Here is a 20965-nt window from a genome sequence, read left to right on the forward strand (position 1 = left end):
AGAATGAAAGATATTAAATATATGAAAGACGTTACTGTAATTCACTTATAAACCGTTACCTGCTTGCCAATGAACTTTTTCAGTCATCAAAACAATGAACAATAATAATAATAATAATTTCATCTTATAGTGAGATGTTAACACTGAGGAGCAAACAACTGGTAAGAGATGCTGAATTTAATAATGTAAAATTCTGGTTACCATTTTCCAAGTGGAAATCTGAAGCTAGAGCTCGAAATGGATGCCTACAGCTTAAGCGCTGTGATTTTTAGCTGTGCTAAGAGTCAAAAATGTAATGGAAGTTCTTCTCAAACATAACAGCCTTCTGGACATTTATTATGATCACTTCACACATTAGTTTTCCAATATTTCATTAACACATAAAATACTTTCTCTTTTTCACCATACAGTAATACATTTTCTCAAAAAAACCTATTAGCCATGCAAACAGAATTACAAACATTCTCAGAAGCTATGAAACAATTTATAAAACCCTGTCGATAACATTTATTTTGCTAGCATCTATTTTGTCATTTGAACATCCATTCTGAGGTCTGCCCACTTCAAGAAACTTAGCAGCGTTTTATGCACAAAGTACACACTTAATGAGCTCAGCAAGGTTGCTGGACTGTTCAGATGAGCACTGAAAGCGTTCTCTCTCTTAAGAGCAGCATTTATACCAATGACCCACCACGAACCCTCTTCTGAAGTCACCTTTCCCTCCGCCATGAGGCAAACAGCAGAAGATGAGGGCGTGGAGATTATGAGAGCGAGCTGCAAAAGCTTCTTGGCTTGTAGAAGCTTCCTCATAGTACCACTGTATGAGTGGAATCAGACAGTTATATCAGATTTACAGAAGCTGAAGCACAAAAGGCAGACTTCTACTTTACTTGTAACGAAGAAAGGAAGGGTTGTGACAAACCATTTCATGACACAATACTCTTGCCTAAATGAAGAATGTGACATGCTTTAGATGTGATGTATCAAGTTCTACTGAAATAAGAAACAACAGAAGAAACTGTAAGATGTTGAAGAAAGGGTATTTTATACACCCCCACTACTCTGAGTTGTCTCGCAGTCTGTCTTCCTGTTTGATTGTTTATTGCTGTTAAGAGATTAATGTTGATGCGTGGTTTCTCCTAAAAAAGTAAATTAAAACCAAATGCAGAACAGATGTATTTATTTTTGCTTCATTCTGTATGAAGTGACTTTTTAAAAAGTCAAAAACTAGAAGTGGCCATTCTATGTTAAAAGGAGAAATATTTTAGTAAGTGTAAACATTCATGATGCTTTTAGTTTTTTATTTTTCTTCTAAAGGAAAAACTTTCTTGCAAGGCGGCCCAAGCTGTCCCCATCAAAATAGATAACAACATTAGGATGCATTATAACCCAGCAAAATCAGAATGATTATTATTCCATTAAATACTATGATAGGTAAGAGATGCCAGAAAATTCTTTTACAATTCTGAAGAGCCATTTTGCCAACTTGCTTGAAAACATTTTTTCCACACTTTTCTATTTATTTACCCTCTATAGTGCAGTCTTACATGTGCACCACTAACACACACTTGCTTCTCTACTTGCAGTCTCACAGAACTACTAGCAAATACTTACCAGTCTGGGCAACTAGCCAACAAGACACAAGACTCTAAGTTTTAATGTCATTTAAAGTCTTTAAGAGACTTTAAATGCAACCAACAAACTGAGATGGAGATGGCAACGCTGACATCGTCAGTCATCTGTCAGTGTCAGACACTGACATTGTCTGGCACTTAGGGTGAAGGACTATGTCAGCAGGCACTTGTAATTTTAAAAAGTGGAAAAAACTACTAAGTAGGGCAGGTGATGGTTGTATAGCACTTCTGTCCTCTATGACCATAGCTACGTAGATGGAAGCTAATGCAGCCAGCAGCAGGATTAATTTCCACTTAAGTCTTTGGCATGGATTAGTAGAGGGAAACAGGAAATTAAGTTAATAGATCCACAGTAAAGTTTAGGATCATCTATTCTGATTTCTGGTATCCCAGGCTATTCAATTCTCCATAGTTATCCTGTATTGAGCTCAAGGAGAATCCGCTTACCAACAATCGGGGCTCTTCCAGACTTTTCATCCCTAGGCACATACCACTCTGGACACTCATGCCTCATGAGTTTGGCCTTGGAGATCTTTCAATGTTAACAGTACCTGCAGCATGCATGACCTTCATGCCAAAGGCACAAAGGGTTGTACAAGCTCACAGTTCCTCAGCTCCTTTATGGTAAACTTGTATTTGGCTAAAGCCTAACTTCCAGAAAAGGATCTATTCTTGATGGAAAATCACCACCTTCTCTGGTAGTTTGTTCCACTCGTTAATCACTCTGTTAAAATGTTTGCCTTATTTCCAAGGTGAATGTCCGACTTCCAGCTTTATGCTTTTTTCTACTTTTCTTCACCAAATTAAAGAGTGCTTTAGCAGTTAGTACTTTCTCCTCATTGAGTTTTAAAGCCACTTATCATGTCACCTTTAATTCTTCTTTTTAACAATCTTTTTACTTTAGTTCTTTAAATCTCATTTTCTCTGCACAGTCTTCATTTTCCCAGTATGTTTCTTCAAATGTAGACATCAGAAGCATGTGCAGCATTGAAAAATGTATTAGTATCAACAAAGCTGTACACAGACATACAGTATGATTTCACTACCCCCGTTTTTCAGAGCCATTTCAGGCCACTGTAACAGTCTTTTTGACATAGCATCAGACAAGAATCTTACAGTATCTTTAAGTAAGCTACTATCTACAGTAAGCGTTAAATTAAAACCCTACAGGCCTACCTGTTGATTGCTGCAACAACTGTTAACCAATCCTGAATCCCTTTAACATGCACTGATATACCGCACACACACAGTGCTACTTTTAAAATGAAAAGGTCAAATGTTGAAGTCAAATGCCTCAGTAGAAACATGTAATTTTGGTTGGTAAAGCCAACCGATTGTTTAATCTCAAACAATGATACTGTCCAGTCACTTTTTTCCAGAAAACCACAACAACTGTCAGTTATATTCCCCTCTCTCAATTTTCTATCAAACAAATCTATGGTGAGTTTTTCCACTGCATACTGAATATGAGGCTGAGATTTCTGGTCATCTCTCCCATGCCTAGATAAACATGTTGCAGTCAGGATTCATATTCTTCTAATCCTCTGGAATTTTCTCGATACCCAAGACTCACCAGAACTCAGCATAAGAGGGCCACAGACCTCCTAAGCCACCTTTTTAAGGCATTTTCACTGCAATTTATATGGTCCCACCAACTACAAGAAGTGATGATCTACAATCTCTATCATCTCCTCATATATTTCCACACATGCTCCATTATTCCTGTGTGCTATAAACAGACTGTCCTGTGTCTTTCCAAACACAGAGATGGCTGACTCCTAATATTTTGTTTCCCTCCCCATGGAGCCACGGAAACAAACAGCTATTTCTCAAAACCCCAACACAGTACAGTGTACCACCTACAGAGTGAGAAATCAAACTATGCAAGAGTCAAACTGGTTTTCTCTCGCCTTTGTAAGGCCCTTCCAAATTTGATCACATAAGGAACAAGCTTTTGCAGTAACGGCCTGGAAATTACTCATTTTAAGTATTTTGATGCAATACTATATGGATTGATAAAAAGTGGATAACAAAATGCATACAGTAAGTATCACACACACATACTGTGACTTCCTGGAATTTTTGGCCCAAACCCCAAAATTGGTATGACAGAAATGCCTGATAATTTCTAAAAAGCTTCAGCAATAACGTAAGTTAGGGGTTTTTTTAATAACTGACTTGTGAATGGAATTCTATTTCAGAACTTCTATTTTTCACGTCTTTTAAATTTATAGTGGTTTTGCACACAAAGAATGGTGACAAACTGTATCAAAATGTAAACCAAAATAATAAGGACGAGAAATGCACGACTGAAGACAGCACATCATCTAGATAACCTGCTCAGAAGATCATTTCAACTTGATCACACCATCCAGTTACAAAACAAGCATAGGACAAATTTGTCATGTCTTCCTCATTTTAGACTATGAACTTCTTAAGGAAGGGACTTCATTATTGATTTGCACAATTCCTTGCATAGCAAACCTGCTCTCATTAAAGTCCTTTACATGCTATTAGAATGTAAATGCAATATGGAAGAGTAAAGCCTACATACTTGAAAAAACTATCACAGAGAGAAAAAGTACAGCTTTCACAGATTTGATTTTCCTCTTTTAGCAGGTTTTTCTCAGAATTTTCTGAAAGAATGCCCAAGCATACTCTGTTAACAAGTGACAGGGGAAAAAAGCATCAGCCACTCTCAGTTCACTACTAATCATGTTGGAACACACACAGTCGGAAAGTCTCACAACCACCATAGAAGCTGTCTTGTATTTCTCCTAAAACATCATGTTCAGTAAATAAAAAACACTATTACAATTCTTTATATGTGGAAGGTTTCTATTCTCCCTTCGTCCCCCATTTTACTGAACACCCTACTGAGGTATGAGGCATCTCACCGATAACTGTAGTCCAGCAGTACGTACAAACGGTACAATAAAAATATGCAGGCCAGAAAACACACAGATAAACTGAATAATTCATAGCCGTAATCTGTAAAAGTAGAATTTTGCATGCATACATTTATATCTATATGATTCAATTAACAATGCTAGTGTTGGTGTACTTCCAGACTTCACCAACTTTGCAGGTAGGAACCTACTCCATTGGTAAATTCCAGTAATACCTTATTCAATAAAACTACATAATACTACTTGTCTTGGAAATTTAAATGGTGAGGCATGGAGTCTGACTTTTCTATTTAAAAAAAAAAAAAGGTACCACCTTTTAGCTCATTTCTGTCAGGCTTGTTTTCAGTAGCATGTCACAAAAGGCTGACAAACACCGATTTCTACATGAAGCACACATCCACTGACTCATCTAATGCTTGACCTTCCAGGTCAATTATTAAAACAAATCACTTTTTACTAGGGATGTGCTACTTTGTGAAGTAAAGCACTTAAACCAGAAACTGTGTGAGACACTCCGAAATTTTCCAGTAACTTTTACCTCTGTAATTTCCACTTGTAAACTACTCAGACTAAGACACCTTTCTCAACAGATCTACATAGCAAGTCTTTCAATAACAAACGTGGCACCAAAACCCACTTCTTTACAAGCCAAACCTCCTTTTCTTTTGCCAAGATGCTTATTGCTACACAATCCTTACATAAGTATTACCAATTGCAAAAGAACAGGCTGTCTACAGGACGCCTAACATCTATTTTCAGTTGAAACAGAAGTCAGCTTTTTCTACAAATAATCAACTCTGCTGGATTCATTTTATTGTTATAGGACAACATCTGTCTTTTTATGGCCTATACATTACTTGGAAGACAAGTGGATCATATTACTCGCTCCTTAAAAAAATACATAAATTTTACTTATTTGTAAAGTATGACCATATGTAACACAACAGCAATGTTTTCAGTACTTAATTCTCTTAGTATCTGAAACAAAATGCCCAATGATAAATTCAAGAAGGGTCAATTCTGTTTAAGTTACCATCAAACATACAGAATACACCAACTACATTACATGGTAGTTTCTTTTGCAGGGTCAGTTATGTAGCTAATAGATACAACTACATTATGCAAATCATAGAGTAACTTTACTCTGAAAATGAAATCCATAAGATAGCACATGAATGCATCCCTGTTGCATCTTTGATTTATATTTACTTGGATATTACGGATGCGTAATGCAACTTAAAAGGTCATATTTTTGTTACCTTTTAGAAGTCAAGTTAAAGACTCGGACGCAAAACTTACATATAATAAGTGTCCAAGAAAAGTTCAATCCATGAAAACAGATTTTATTTAATGTTTCACAAAAGGTCAGATATATGCTAGAATCGGTTTCAGCATCCTTGCTTAGCTCTGTTTCACTCAAAACAGCTGTTGACCTAACAATTTGGAGCAATCACCTCATTGCATTGGTTATCCTGATTCATATAATAGCAAGACACAAGAATCTTAAGCAGAAAAAACTGTAACAACAGTTATTAGAAAAGAATCTTAATATATAACATCATTAAGTCTTTAATAATACTGATTAGGAATCTCACTGTGGTGCTTCCAAAAGGGAAGTAGAAAGTTTCAGAATCCTTTCTTTGCTATGAGTTTTCTGTCTCTTTCTTTTTTTTTTCTTTAAATAAAAATCACCTTTCTCCTTTCGCAAGACACTATTCATTAAAGACCAAATATGATCTTTCAAACAAAAGGATGAGGCAAGTCATGTGCTTTACCTAGAAATGAAGTGGTAACAAGCTAAGAGGACTCCCAACACCCCCACACTCATCTTTCATGCACATCAACATCTCCACAACATCCTTTATGCCTTCCTAAAACTGGAATATTTGTAGAGGGGGATGATCCAGATTTCTAACTTTAAAAGCCCCATGGATTGTCCAGTTTAATCACTTCTTCTAAGTGCTGCATGAGCTACAACGTTCTGTAATTTCTAGAAGCCTGCATGTTGCAGCTCATGACTCCCTAGCTTCTTTAGCAGGATTTTGATCAAAGTTTTAGCTATAGATGGTCTTATCTAGAGCACAGGCTTTTTTTGCGGGGTGGGAGGAGGTTGGGGCATCAACCAACAGACAGAATTCTGTAAAGAAAAATGGGGCTCAGAGAAGATTTCTAATTTACAGAAAAGCATTTGATAAATGAGAAATGAACTACTACTTATGGGCAGACAGGAATCCACAAAAGGAGACAGCCTGGGGAGGATACCTCATGCACCCATACAGGCTGGGAGTTGCCTGACTCAAAAGTGGCTTTGCAGAAAAGGACTTGGGGGTTCTGGTGAGCACCATGTTGAACATGCCTCAAAAGAGAAGGTTGGGGGGGGATCTTATCAGAGTGTATAAATATCTGAAAGGAGGGAGTAAAGATGACAGACTCTTCTCAGTAGTGTCCAGTGACAGAAAAGAAGCAATGGACACAAACTGAAATACAAGAAATCCTACTTAAACAAAAGAAAAACTTTTTTTTTTGGGGGGGGAGCGTTGTCAAACACCGGACCAGGTTGACTAGAGAGTTTATCAAGTCTCTATGCTTTGAGATATTCAGAACTTGACTGGACAATGCCAAGAACAACCCTGCTCCAGCTGGCCCTGCTTTCAGCAGGGGAGTTGGACTAGATGATCTCCAGAGTTCACTTCCAACCTCAGCTATTCTATGATTTTTTGAATATAAAAATCACTTCATTAAAATTTATGAAGTACAAATTTGGCAACTATAACACATCTTATTGAATAGAAGCAGTTAGCCCAATGATTAGTTCAGAGTGGTTTAACTTGCAGCTCACAGTCCCAATCCAACCTGCTGGCCATTCCAACTATCCTACGGTCTATTTTTTCCCCACGAGTGAAGGGATTATATAGTTTGGGCACCAAATAGCCAAAAATCAACTATACCCACCCTGCACGCTAGTGGCTAGGCAGACATGTGGAAAAATAACATGATGCGCTGGTGGTATGCAGCCTGGGGATGCTCCATAAACAATGATTACTACAGCCATAAAGGTTATGGAAACTTTGGTTAGTTGCTAGACTAGGATTTGGTAGACTTGATCCAACCTGTAGCTCTGCTACTGGCCTGGAGGATGACCTTGAACAAAAGACTTCTCTTCCTGATGCCTGTGTCTGCATCAGGAAGACACAGATAAGAAAGCTCACCTCTTCTGCAAATACTTCAAGAGTTACAGACAAAAAAAAGTGTAAGTATTTGGTATTGTTATTTAAACTGCCTAGCATCAGTATTTAACAAAATGAAAAATATTTTTTTGTAGGGAGTTAAGAGTATCTTTTGAATTGCCTTTATGTTTTGATGGCACTTTTCACATGGAAATGAGGAAGAACAGCATTTCCCCCTCTGCCTCCCAAAGTTCCATATAAAAAGCATGACTTCTTTATATCACTGATACTTCTGTACATTTGGCTTTGATAATTTGTTAATCAAGAGACTGAGTTTAAATAAGACTCCAATTTCAAGGTAAATAAAGCTCTAGATGGAATTAAGTCTTCATTAGTTAAAGAACAGATTCTAAAGAGAAGCTTAATAGCAAACAAAAGAAAAACAAAATGAAACAAAGTAAATGGTAATGCATGATTCCAAGAGTTGTGTAAGTCATTGCTACATCCCTTTTAGCTGTCACTCCTGCTTCAAATGCTTGTTATTTACTTTTGTTTGTTCCAGTATGACTAATCCTTTGTCACAAGCATGTTCTTACTCAGAGATAATATATGTACTTGAACCAGGTAATGCTGAAGCACTCCATTTATAAGGAAGTCCCAGTTGTTCAAGCAGAAACATTAAAGAAAGTATTTTCTTTTCAAAATTCACAAATCTTACTCAGCACTTTGACAAAAAAAAAATTCTCTTCCATTCCCAAATCTCCTCTTCTTCATTAACACAGTATACAAGAGCACTAGTGTGCAATTTTCTGCTTGGGTTCTTAGAGCCTCTCACATTTTTAAAGGAATTCCATCTGAAACATCTCTGCCCAAAACATTTAGTTTTAAGCTTACTCTTGCATTTGTTTGTGAACAAAACCAAATCACTTAAACATATTAAATAGAGGATGGCAGCTACCTACTCCAATTTCAAGAGGCCAAACTTAATTGATCATATAATTATTTGCAAATGTTCAGCATCTCATACAAAGCAGCCAGAAAATGCACACAATGTGCCGACTGGTGAGTCAAAGAACTGAAAAATACAAACTTGCATCTGGAACTGATCTTGCTAAGAATTTCATAAGCAGACAAACAATACATGTAGCAGTGTAAAAAAAGGTCAACATGAGACCTTTTCCATATTCTGAAGGGGGTATGCTGACCACCAAGCTATTGATTGAGTCTTTAGTTTTCTCAGACAGAGCACAAGTTCTGTCCTGAATTTGAAGTAAATCACTGGAAAGTTTTAAAACCCATTCCTACATCAGAATAATTGGAAAACTTTCTAACAAAAGCTGATTAATCAGAAAATTGCAACTTGTTGCATTCTCAATGTATATTTGAGGCGAGATACGCTACGTTGAAGGCTGAAGGCACAGAGAAACTAAATGACTACCCATTTTAACATTGGGTAAATCATGTTAAATAAAAATAGTATTGGTAGTGTGATATTATGTATCAATTGCTGCTAAAGCTCATAAGAATTCTGAAAACACCCAGTAAATCTTAAATAGTCCTAAAGAATTATAATTCTGTTGTTTCCCTAGCTAAAGATCAAAATATTTAATCACTTTCCAGAGGCTTTATCTTGTCCATGACCTCTGCCTGTGGTTCATTCTGATCACTTTTTTGGAGGTAAGGACCACTGGAAATGAGTATATGACTCCACAGGAGTGAGTCTGGATTTGATATTATGCTGTTATCAGTCCCATTGTTCTTGCTTGCTTCCTGTCAATGTTAGTCTCCATATTTCTAGTTAACAAATGTTTCCCTTATCCTTATGTAAACGAGTTTTCTATATTGAATAGTTAGTGTGAGATTGGAGTGTTGTAGCTGCTCTGCACTAGTTCCTTCGACAGATGTATTTCAGGCATGTTAAAATCAAAGGACTACTTTACTTAGTGGAAGTTACTTGTACAAGGCACTATTAGACTTCCCTTTACAGAAACCATAGATTTGTGTAAATATACAGAAAGGAAAGTTTTACTTTCATAAGCAACTCCTATACAATCAATTCAGTTCATAATCTGTATGAATGCAGTTCATGTACTTGTATCAATTTGGTTGTTACTGATTCTAAATAGCTATATTGTAATTGGTTGGCAGACTACTATAGAGGACTTCAAAGAGATGCAAAACGTGGTCTAAAAATCAAAATAAAAGACTGCCTGTGCATTATAAAACTGGAATGTTTTCCTGAGATTGTCAAACACTGAACAGCAGTCTTTGCTACTCAGGGTGAAATATTGCCCTATTTAATTATACAAATCCTTGAAGTGGGGAAAATGAATCATGTTTGAGCTGATAGATTCCCCCCCCTCCAAAATACATGCATTGTTTGTCTGCTTACAAAATTCTTACCAACTAAGAACAGTTCCAGATACAAGTTTATATTTTTCAGTTCTTTGACTCACCAGTCAGTACTTTGTACGCTAAGATACAGCAGCCAAATTTTACAGTGATTGCGGGCCATTTAAGTACCTACAGTACCTAGCTAAGAAATACCGATGTCTTTATGACAATTTCTTGTTGTAACCTTTGCTGTATTTCTTTTCTACCTCCCCCACAGTTAAGCACACAGATGGTAAAGCATCACTTCAAATATAACAAATACTATGTTTGACTTCACTAATTTTAAGCTTCTGGTAACTTTTCTTCTCTACAATAATGAACACACTAAAAGCTGAGCAAAAAGCAGTGTGCAGTAATAAAAACAAAGAATAGAAACATGAAAACGTATATAACACTTGATTAGCCAACGCACAAGCTGCATATTCTTGCATACAAGAAAAGCCGCTGCTGCAACACAACTCCTGGGTTCCTCTCCTAATTTGAGTCCCAAAACTTTGCTTATCCTTTTTTAAATCTGATTGAGCACTCAAATTTTGAGTCTGATGACTAAGACCTATTATTCAAGTACATGCACCCAATAAGTATGGTTTATAGCAGAACTCATAATAGCTTCTACATTTGTGGTACAATTTATGAAGCTGGTACTTTGCAGGCAGAAAGGAACTGAAAATGGTTCAAGTGGCCGAAAGGAATAAACGTCTGTTTCTGAAGCTTGCCATTTTTGTGCAAAATCTTATAGCACAGAATGTCAGCAGTTAAAATACAAATGAACAAACGTTATCTGTCCTTCTATATGCCAAAAGTACTGGCTATACCTCCATTTTCAAACATGTATTATCACTTTTTATCAAGCACAAAACATAAAAAAAAATTTTGGAAGCTGTTGGAAAGTCAGAACGTTCTAATATTAGTTACATTCACTTAAGTTTTTTTGTTTCCAATGCTTTTCAAACTAAATACTGTAACTTTAAAAATCCATTTGTTTTTTCCAGCAATTTACAAGGAAAACAGAAAAAGATGATCATCTTAAAGCCTGTGACATCTTACTGGAAAAGTTGTTACCGTTAAAATTGCAATAGGCTATCTCTGACTTGATTTCTGATTCTTTTGATGATAGATATGGGTTTATAACTTTAGACACCAATGCAAATCCACAACTAATGTATTGTATAATCAAATGATGCTTTTCCATAAACACACAGGCTAAGAAAAAAAATAAAGCTACAATTGCCTGAAAACATTGTTTAAATTACATGATTTATAATACCTCCGTAGGATTCTTACTCAAACATCATACAATTGAGCATTTATTCAACCTTTCACTTCTTGTAATATATAAGAGCAGAGGGGAAAGAGCATTCCTTGCCAACTGGCAAACTAATAGCACTGCAACAGCTAAAAGGGGTGATCATTTTTCTTTTAGCTTGAACAGTACTACAAATCAAAGTTTTTAGAAGCAGCGTATTTCTTCCACGGGAAGAAAAAAATCACTCCAATATTACAAATAAAAATAAATGCTCATAAACCAGAAAAAGTTACAAAGGAAACGCCTCCCTCTCTCCACTCAAGCTATTCTACCTACCTCAAAGCATAACTGGTTCCTCCAAACCAGGGTCATCTTCAAAACCACCACTGTCCATATTAGTCAGATATCCTCTTCCTCCTCTGCCCAGTTATCTGGGTCTACTTGAGAAGGAACAAATAATCTCTGGTTTCGTATCCTTTCAAATGAGCTTCTTGGCTGAGAAGCCGAGAGTTTCAGTCATTTACTTACAAGTGTAGTAGATATTCTGTAGAATATGTGCAAGAGACATGACACTGCCCTGAAAACCTTCCAATCTAATTCTGGTTGTTACAATAATAAAGAACCGCAGTGTAAGACCAAGGGCTTACTTTGTTCAACTTTAGAGTATGCAACTATAGCAACAAATGAATAATTTTTAGACTGGTAGTATTTCCTAAGTCTAACATCAGAAAAAGGTTTCTCTATTTCGGGGGGGGGGGGGGGGGGAAGGGATTTCTTGTTATAGTCAGATTACAGAAGTTTAAATACTTGATGCAAATGAGAACAAGACCAATTCTTGCAACAGAAGAAATTGTGTTTACATTTAATTTCCAGATATTTGTAACAAGATATTAACCATTCTTTTTCCATGTGTCAAATTTTATGTTTTTTTAAAAAGAGCTGTAGTGCTTTCCAACAGTTTTCATACATATCTGATATAAGCAAGCAACAAAGTGCATTTGATGACACTTTCAACAGTATTTACTATTCAGTTCCAGCACTGTGAGCAAAATGTTTCCACTGCAACTGGTTTACTCTCCTTTTAATTAAAAGGTAGACCGCATAGTCAATATAGTAAAAATAATTAGGATATTAATTACACTCAGTGCAGCAATATTTAATCTCTCCTGTCATAACCATACTGCAAGACAATTTTAAAACATGTTGTAGCATGAGCATAAACTGTTTTAGTTGTTGAAAGACATTCAGGCTCAGTCTTATAAAAGCATTTACGTGCAGGAGCATAAAACAAATTCCCCACTGATAATCCTCTAGACAGCCAGGTTTGTGCCCCTAAATTTCCCTAGGTATCTATACTCTGCAGGGATGAGAACTCAGACCCACGTCCCATCATAACACTCCCTCTAACACGCTGTGCCTCTGGCCTTGTGTCTCTGCAGCAGTACAATTTCAAAAGGAGGTTTACAGAGCATCTCTCCCACCCACTCCCTTCCTCTCCATTCCAAAGCCCTGATGGTCAGCACAATATTGTGGGTGTTACGAAATGTGGACTTTACTTCTCTCTGGCTATGGGCAGACCATCACCCAAGTCCCAGCATTCAGCACGAGATCATCATGATCTTTACTGAGAAAGCTGACTGTCCCAATTCAGTTTCTCAGATCATCAACTCTTCTGGCTACAGCTGCAATGCTACTTTGGTAGATCACTGTGCAATTGCAAAGAGGACATACATGCACAAGAACTAGATGTTTGGCTGAATCAGTTCTGTGTATGCTTGGCCTGGGCTATTTTATTTTGTCGTTCCAGTCCCAGGAAGCCCTTCAACCATGCAAAAGGCTTCTTTAGACACTGCCATGATAGTGTAGTGGCAGTGCCTAGCTGCACCACTTCCTCAGTTGGTCGAATCCAAAGTGAGTCTATATATCCTCTGAGTTGCTCTGTAAGAAGTTATCTTGAACGCAAGAGCTAACAGCTAAGCCACTGGTACTGTCCAATTACTTGCATATGGTTTTTTTCCTGCTGAGTTCTTTAAAATGTCCTGTATAGTAAGATATATGTTGGAATAAACATACTGCTCAACGAAACAAACAAGCTACTCCCTATATAACATTTTAAAGAACTTACCAAATTTGCTGTTGGAATACACAATTCAAGAAAGTGACACCTAGAAGTTAGATGCAGGAATTCTCACAGTAAACCTCAATAGATTAATTTTATAGATGCTACTCATGTAATTAGCATAGACACAATAATTTAGGAATTCAGTATCTATATAGCTTCACAGATATTTTCTTTTTATCCTACAATGAAAACTGAGGGATCCTACATAATCAATAAGTTCTTTCAAAAGAAGATGTCTTTACTATCTCAGTGCATGATACTTTTCACTGTCTAGACCACATCAACAAATTCTCTTGAATTACATAAATAGGATTCTTAGCACCCATAACAGTGCAAAGGACAGTCATTTCCACAGATATTTGCAGAGCCCTACTGCTAGAAAAGAAGTGCTCGCAGATTATGATTCTTTGCTAAGGAGGCAGCATATTAAATTGACTTTTATCTTGTGGTTCACGTGTGGCACTGAGTGCAACAAAGCAAAGTTACTAGAATTTCTGTTCAGGGCATCATTCAGTCTCTCAATCACATTTTCTAAACAGTTCTAAGAGTCTAATTTACAACACTGTCACCATATGGAACGAGTATTTCTCAACGAAAATGAAAATCCTTTTAAAATTCAATTCCTTTAACAACAGACTGCTTCTTTAATACCACCAAGAGGGCATTGTGATAGTACAGACACTAAAAGAAGTCATAATGTTTTAAGAGCACTTTCTTCAAACACAAGATGCAAAATACCATTACTTGAGACATTCGCCCACTTCAAATCAAACAGGAAACAATTACATACATACAAGCTAACCCAAATATCTCTTCAGTGTATTAAGGAGAAATCATCAGCTCCATTTTAATAACACCATCACTAAAAACTGTAATTGCACCATTATAAGTGAACGCCTTTTTTTTCTTTCTTTCCCCTCAAAGAGTGGGCTATAACAAAACCTATATGCAGGTACAGAAGACATTGCTGAGCTGGCTCAGTTCCAGCTCTGAAGTGGTCACATCCAGTCGAGGAGCATCTCCACATTTGGTAGTTTACACTTTGCTTGAAATCAACTTTCAACAAGATGAGAGTGTGAAGACATCCATCAGTGTCTCAATCATGGGCTGAACTTACTGATCTTGACGTAGCTAACTCCTGCAAAGGTGATCTACTCGCACACCAGCAAGCTGATGAAGTTTATGACTAGCCAAATGACTACATTAAGAAAAATCCTCCCGTTGGTTCTACCTTATGTAACACAGGCTGGCAGTAATGGTAATAGGCAGCGCTTTTCACTGCAGTGACTTTTTGAAAGCTTTGAAGTTGAATTTATATTTTATTTTGTTATAACAAAGTTCATGACATGAAGAGTGTGAACTACATTAGAGAAAGGATTATAGGCTCTTCAGACAGATAAAACATTGTGTAGTGTGGAAGAGCTGACTACTCTATACATCAAAGCTTTTTGGACATTTTATTTCACTTCTTTTTCTGATATGCAAGGAAAAGATCACTACTAAATGACATCTTCCATGGTATAGTATAATTTGAACATATTAAAACAAATCAAGACTAACCAAAAGACAACAAGTTCAAGAATTCAAAGAATTAAATCAGATATATTGCTATTTATTTCAAGACAGATTTAAGAAAGAATGAATAGCACTTGATAGCCTGTAAGCCACATAAGCAATGTATGATCCTCAGGTTTTTACTCCTTAACACATGATGTAGAGAATTACCTTAACAGAAGTTCTTTGGGTAGTTTTTTGTTAATAAGGGCTTCATCATTATTTGAGAAAACCTAGAAACAGAAAGAAAAAACATCATTTAAAGAGACCAACAAGAAAAACAGCTTTTAGAGAGTCTTTTCACCTTCTACTTAGGTGCTTAATTCTTTTAAATTACTGTTAATGTCAAGTTTTCAACATGTTAGTTGGTAATACTGTAAAATTATTTCAATATACACAACAGGGCCGCACTCATGCATACACCTGCTCTTCCCCAGTGCTAAGATTTAACTGCACAAAAATTGTGGAGCAACTTAATAATCATTAAACAAGCAATCAGAAGCCACACACTCCATAAAGAAGTATTTTAGGCAGTAGTGAAACTTCTAGCAATAGCAAGACACATACAAACACGCACTAGTTGCACAGTCCTAAAACTGTCCCATTACAGAAAACAGAAACTGGACACTTTCCAGTTATTCAGGTCCCTTCCTTCACTGTCTACAGTGTAAACACTTTGGCCCAGGTATGTGAATATGGATAAAATATAATAATCAAAAGATTCAAAGAATTTAGTGCCACACATATGACAGTAACTGCTATATAAGCAAGGGAAATACCTCAAGAAATGCTACAAGAAAAACTGAAAATACCTCTCACCCAGAACTTCATATTACTAATATATCTCCTAAGAAAAAGAAAGTGGAGAGACTGAAAGAAAATGCCCAAGCAAAAAAGCAGGCAATACTAAGATTATATAGGAAAACATTTCCACAAAAGGAGAAAAGGATCAGTCAACAGTTAAATAGAAAAACTAAACAAAGGAGACATTGACCAGACTTACAACTTATTGTAAATATTTAGGTTTGAGAAATTTTGCCAGGGGAACACAGTAATAAACAAAACAGAAAGTGAATCAGAATTTAAGGAATCATGGCATAGACTGGAGGAAGTAAAAGTCACAAGCAATCACTTCCTCTGTAAAGAGAAGACCTTTATGGAGTCCATTTGCTGTCCACATTACCAGAAATAAAAGCTAGAAAGAGGGATCCAAAATAGCCCAGAGTTTTCTGAATGCTAAAAGGTAAATATGAAAACCACACAAAACAGAAACATGAAGAACAACTGGAAGAAATCTCTCCCCTGTCCTTCACTAAGAATACACTGTTCCTGACTCAAGCATCAGGGTATTACCCCTTGTCCATCCTACCATCAACACATATCACGTACTTGGTAACTACTTGCTTTGCTTCTTGGTTAAAAAAGGGGGGGGAAGCTCAACAAGAGGTAGCTCTGAAAAAATGTACATCAAGCAAAGAACGAAAAAAAGCTGAATATAAGCTTGGCTCTGTCTTCCTAAAAAAAAAAAAAAAAAAAAAAAGAGAGACAGCAGAAAGTACACATCCGGGAATTCTGAAAATACCTCCCTAAAAAATACTGTAAGATTAGAAAACTTGAATTTCCTTCTGGCTGCCATCAAGAACCTTTTTTCTCTTCCAGTACATCCCAGGCTGATTTCAGGTCTAACGGCATACTACTATTTCTCAATTTTGACACAACAGCAAAAGCCACTTTCTTCACCCACCACCTCTGTGCACAGTTATCCACACATCTAAGAACAATAAAACTGTCAACTTTCAATATGACCAACAAGTTTAATCAAGCTTCCTTTTCCTGCAACTGGAGCAGCACAATTATTCACGGACTGGTGACTGTAGACTTTCAAAGCATAAAACACCTATGCATATATATATTTCAATAGGACAATTCTAGTTCCTTCAGAAGAGAGACATTCTTAGCTTTAAGCAGTTCCACATGGCTGACCACAGGTTCAGGTTTGCTCTGGTTCTGCTTTACATCTGATACCTGTTGCTGTCGGTATTTTCAGCCTTTACGCTGAAATACACTACGTACAGCAACACTGGTTTTGGAACTGGTTGACTGCTTCTGAGTTTGGCAATTCATAGATTTATGAATTATCTGCATGTATGCCATATTAATATTATATGCTACTCACTGTTTGCAGCTTATAGCCTGAAAACAATAGTATATATTGGGATAATTTTTTAGAAGAGCAGTCAAAACATAAGCCTAATTGTGTTTATTGCAGCACTCATTCAGAAAAAGGAGACACATATGCCATCCTCATAGAACTTAAGATCACTAAAGAGCAAAGTGGGGAAATATTCTTGTGCATTACAAGTTAAAAAACATTAAGTTGCAAAAAAGGAAGTTACCTCCATGAGAGCACACAAGGTCTGTGGTAAAACAGACAAGTGAACTTAGATCTCATTAATTCTGGTCCAGAATCTGAACATTCAGTATCATAGAACAGTAAAAATCCTCTTTTAACTTAATTATTTCATAGTTGCAGATAATTCCTCAAAAGTTACATCATCTAGCATACACTTCCCACTTACATGCATAAGTATATATCTTTAAATAAAGCTACTTTGCAGGCTGCTACTAGTTTACATGTGTGCCATCACTTTGCCAGTAAAAAAGCTGTTATTATCCATTTTTTCTTTACACCGTAGATTCCCAGATGAACATGGATATATGCTCACTGTATGAAGGTGACACAGCATTTAAATAAGATATGAGCAAGTTACTATTTAATACAAACAGCTACAATGCGTGCTCAAAACTTTTGAGTATTGCCAACTACTCATCAACTCCTGTATTAAAAAGCCAAATCACTACAAATCATAGCACAGATTTTCAGGAATAGTAAGTATTTTTCTACTGGGGCCAAGTTGAAAATCTAAACCTGCAACCAAACTGGCAACTCTTATGGGAAAAAGGCTTATAATTTCCGTATGTTTATGCAAGATATCTTTAGACTTTTAAGTTAAAGTTGGATGGACAAACTATTTTGAATACACGACAGCAGATATGACCAATACGGTTGCATTTAGGAATCCCAGTTAAAACGGAAAAAATGCAGCTTTTACTACTTAAAGAGAAGCGTGTGACTTGCCCAGCCACACAAAGTACCATGCCTGCTACACAAGTCACAGATGAGACCACAAACAGATTCGAAGCTGTTTTCCCTCAAACAGTAAGTTTTATGTGTTCTTGTATGCATTACCTATAGTTAATCATATCATAAAGTATTATTCTTATGGAATAAGAATATTTAGAAAAATGAAAGTGTCTCTTTAAAGTACTCTTTTACTCTGAAAAAAGTATATTGGCCTCTAGATTCATGTTGCCTTTGCATCTCAGAAGAAGAGAGGGACTTTAAAGGCTCTTTAATACTAGTTTTCCCCCAAATGAAGAACAGGCATAGGATAACCGCAGGAGTCATCTTCTAGATGAAGATGCGTAACGTGATTTTGAATGTGTACAAGCAGAGAGAAAATACAGAAGGTGCAAACAGGATAATATATTTATTCTTTGAACATTTTCTGATAATCTAAAACTTCCATTAATAAAATAAATATCCTGAGTACATTTATGTATCACCTCTCTGAAGTAAATAGTGCCATCCTTTTTATTTTCTACTTGATTTATCAGATAACTTATAGTTTTCTGTTTCTATTTATTAAAAAAAAAAAAAAATCGCCAAAAACAGTCAAGGAAGTGTTCAATCACTGTAAAAAATATTCTAATAATCTTGTCAAATATGATTTATTTTTCTTCAGTTACAGATAATGCTGACAATGACATGCCCTCAAAATACCTGTATACAATAATACAAAATAACAATTAAGAATACCGTGGATATAGAAAGAATATTTCTTCTTTCTTTGCTTTTGCATTGGGTAGCAAGTTTGACTGTGTTAATGACAGGGTATCTCAAACTCTAGAAAAGTGTGGGTTTAACTGTATAAAAACCCAAAATACAACAGACAAATCTGTGCACAAGGAAAAAGGATAGGTGAGATTGAACATATATAATAAATGTTACTCTAAAACCAGCTCTAAATTTCCTGTAAACATAAGAAGAGATACAGAAAACCTCTACATTCTTAAAGGAATTGCAAGAAGAAACAAAACAAAACCCATGAGAGAAAACTGTAATTGCTTATTACTTGAATCTTGAATCATTTCTTTCATTCCTTAACTGACCTCTCTTGGTGGTATCTTCACTGTATGTTTGAAAGACTGGTTATAATGAGCTAAAAAGGGAGTATTTCCTTAAAAAATTACCTGATACTTGCTTACACTAAATTTTTTCAGCAACTACACTTAATTTTTTTTATCTCTTTATCGTATAAATAAAGTATCCATTGTGTAAATCTGCCAAATCCAAAAAGATTAATCTCCCTGTTTTGCTTCCCCTTCCATATTATTAAACATACTAATTGCCACTGGTCCTAGAATATAACTTCTTGGTATAACACAGTTAGCTTGCCACTGTTAAAAGCACCACAAATTATTCTCTTCTGGTCTAACAGTTAGTGACCAAAGCTCTCCTGTTTTCACCAGAGTTACTGAGTTGAAGAGATCTTTTCTGATGGAGTTGCACATTTGTGGTTTTGTACCCAGTCTGGCAAAGAACTGTAATAAGCTCAAAAAAGTTCATTTTTCTCTACAAAGAAACAAAGCAATATTCATTCTGGTTTACCATGCTTATCTAAAACATTTAGAAATTCCCTTCAACTAGTATTTCAAGATCAAAATAAGATTATACTACTAGTTTTGTTGATAGTCCTTAGGTTTTTTTAATGATGCAATTTCAGTTGTCATTCAGTCCTCTATTGAAGAGGACTATTTTCTTTACAGATGAAACAGTTTTGTTAGCAGCTCAGCCATTATGGCTCAGTTCCACAGAGATATTTATGTATCTAATTTCCACTGAAATCAGAGCAGATAAGAACTTTCATCCTGTCAACTTTTTAAATCTAAAGTTATTAAAAACCAGACTCGCAAAAATAGCCTTGCTTAGTAGTGTGCTAAAGCAAGTAATATGGGTAAATGTAGATTTGGGAAAGAGGCAAGATGAAGTCTGAGACCCCAAAGAACATCAGCAAAAAGAGAAGACATACTGAAAACAAGGCTGAATTATTTATCAAGTCAGGAATAAAACCCAGCGTTGGGTCATTGTCACCAAAGGAGACAGTAGTTTAGAATTAAATCCATACGTTTCCCTTCTCCTACAGCTGACAGAGCAAACATCCTAGTTAAATTTTAAATATTGCCACATGTAAAAAGCATCAAGTCTTCCAGGTTTTCACTGGCAAGAACAGTATTTATTTAGTATTATTTATGCAGTAATAGGCATCGTAAGAATAGGATGTTTTAAAGGACAATCCTGACAAAATAAAATCAAAGTTTTATTCAGGTCCCCTGATGGGCAGATTTTTGTTACCAAACACAAAACCCACCAGCTTGTTGCACATCTCTCCTCCTCAGTGGAGACACCTAATTGTTGCCTGTGCAATTCCCCCTTCACCATGCTACAGAAATTGCCTCTTGCTATAGTGGCAGGAAAGCCAGCAGATCAGCTTTGCTACCCAGAGCAGTTCATGAGCACACTAAAGTAATGAATGGCATCCTAAAATGCTCTCTATTTAAATACAGCAGAAAAATGGAGGAGGAAGAAGAAAACAGAAAACAATCTTCCTTTACTATAAATTTCAGATTATCTCACATGTTACATTATAGAGTGCTCTCTAATGGTCAGAGAATTGCTGCTAGCTGGCGCTTCCTCCAGAAATGTACAATTAATGCATTAGACAGGCAGACAGGCAGACTCATTTAACACCATGCAAGTAGCAAAATGTAACCGTATCCAGGCAACAAAAGGAGTGTTAGACATGCTAAGGGATATG

At 36.2% G+C, this 20965-nt stretch overlaps 1 protein-coding gene across 2 annotated transcripts in view; it reads right to left on the reverse strand.

Moving 5' to 3' along the window:
- FBXL2 (F-box and leucine rich repeat protein 2) overlaps positions 1 to 20965 on the reverse strand; it is a 56399-nt gene that overhangs the window by 26595 nt on the left and 8839 nt on the right. For both annotated transcript variants that reach the window (XM_050892632.1, XM_050892631.1), the window contains exon 2: positions 15198 to 15259. In XM_050892632.1, the coding sequence (XP_050748589.1) occupies positions 15198 to 15259 (62 nt within the window). The remainder of the gene's footprint in view (positions 1 to 15197; positions 15260 to 20965) is intronic.

Source organism: Gymnogyps californianus, chromosome 2 (genome assembly GCF_018139145.2).
Source record: "Gymnogyps californianus isolate 813 chromosome 2, ASM1813914v2, whole genome shotgun sequence".
Lineage (NCBI taxonomy): Eukaryota > Metazoa > Chordata > Aves > Accipitriformes > Cathartidae > Gymnogyps > Gymnogyps californianus.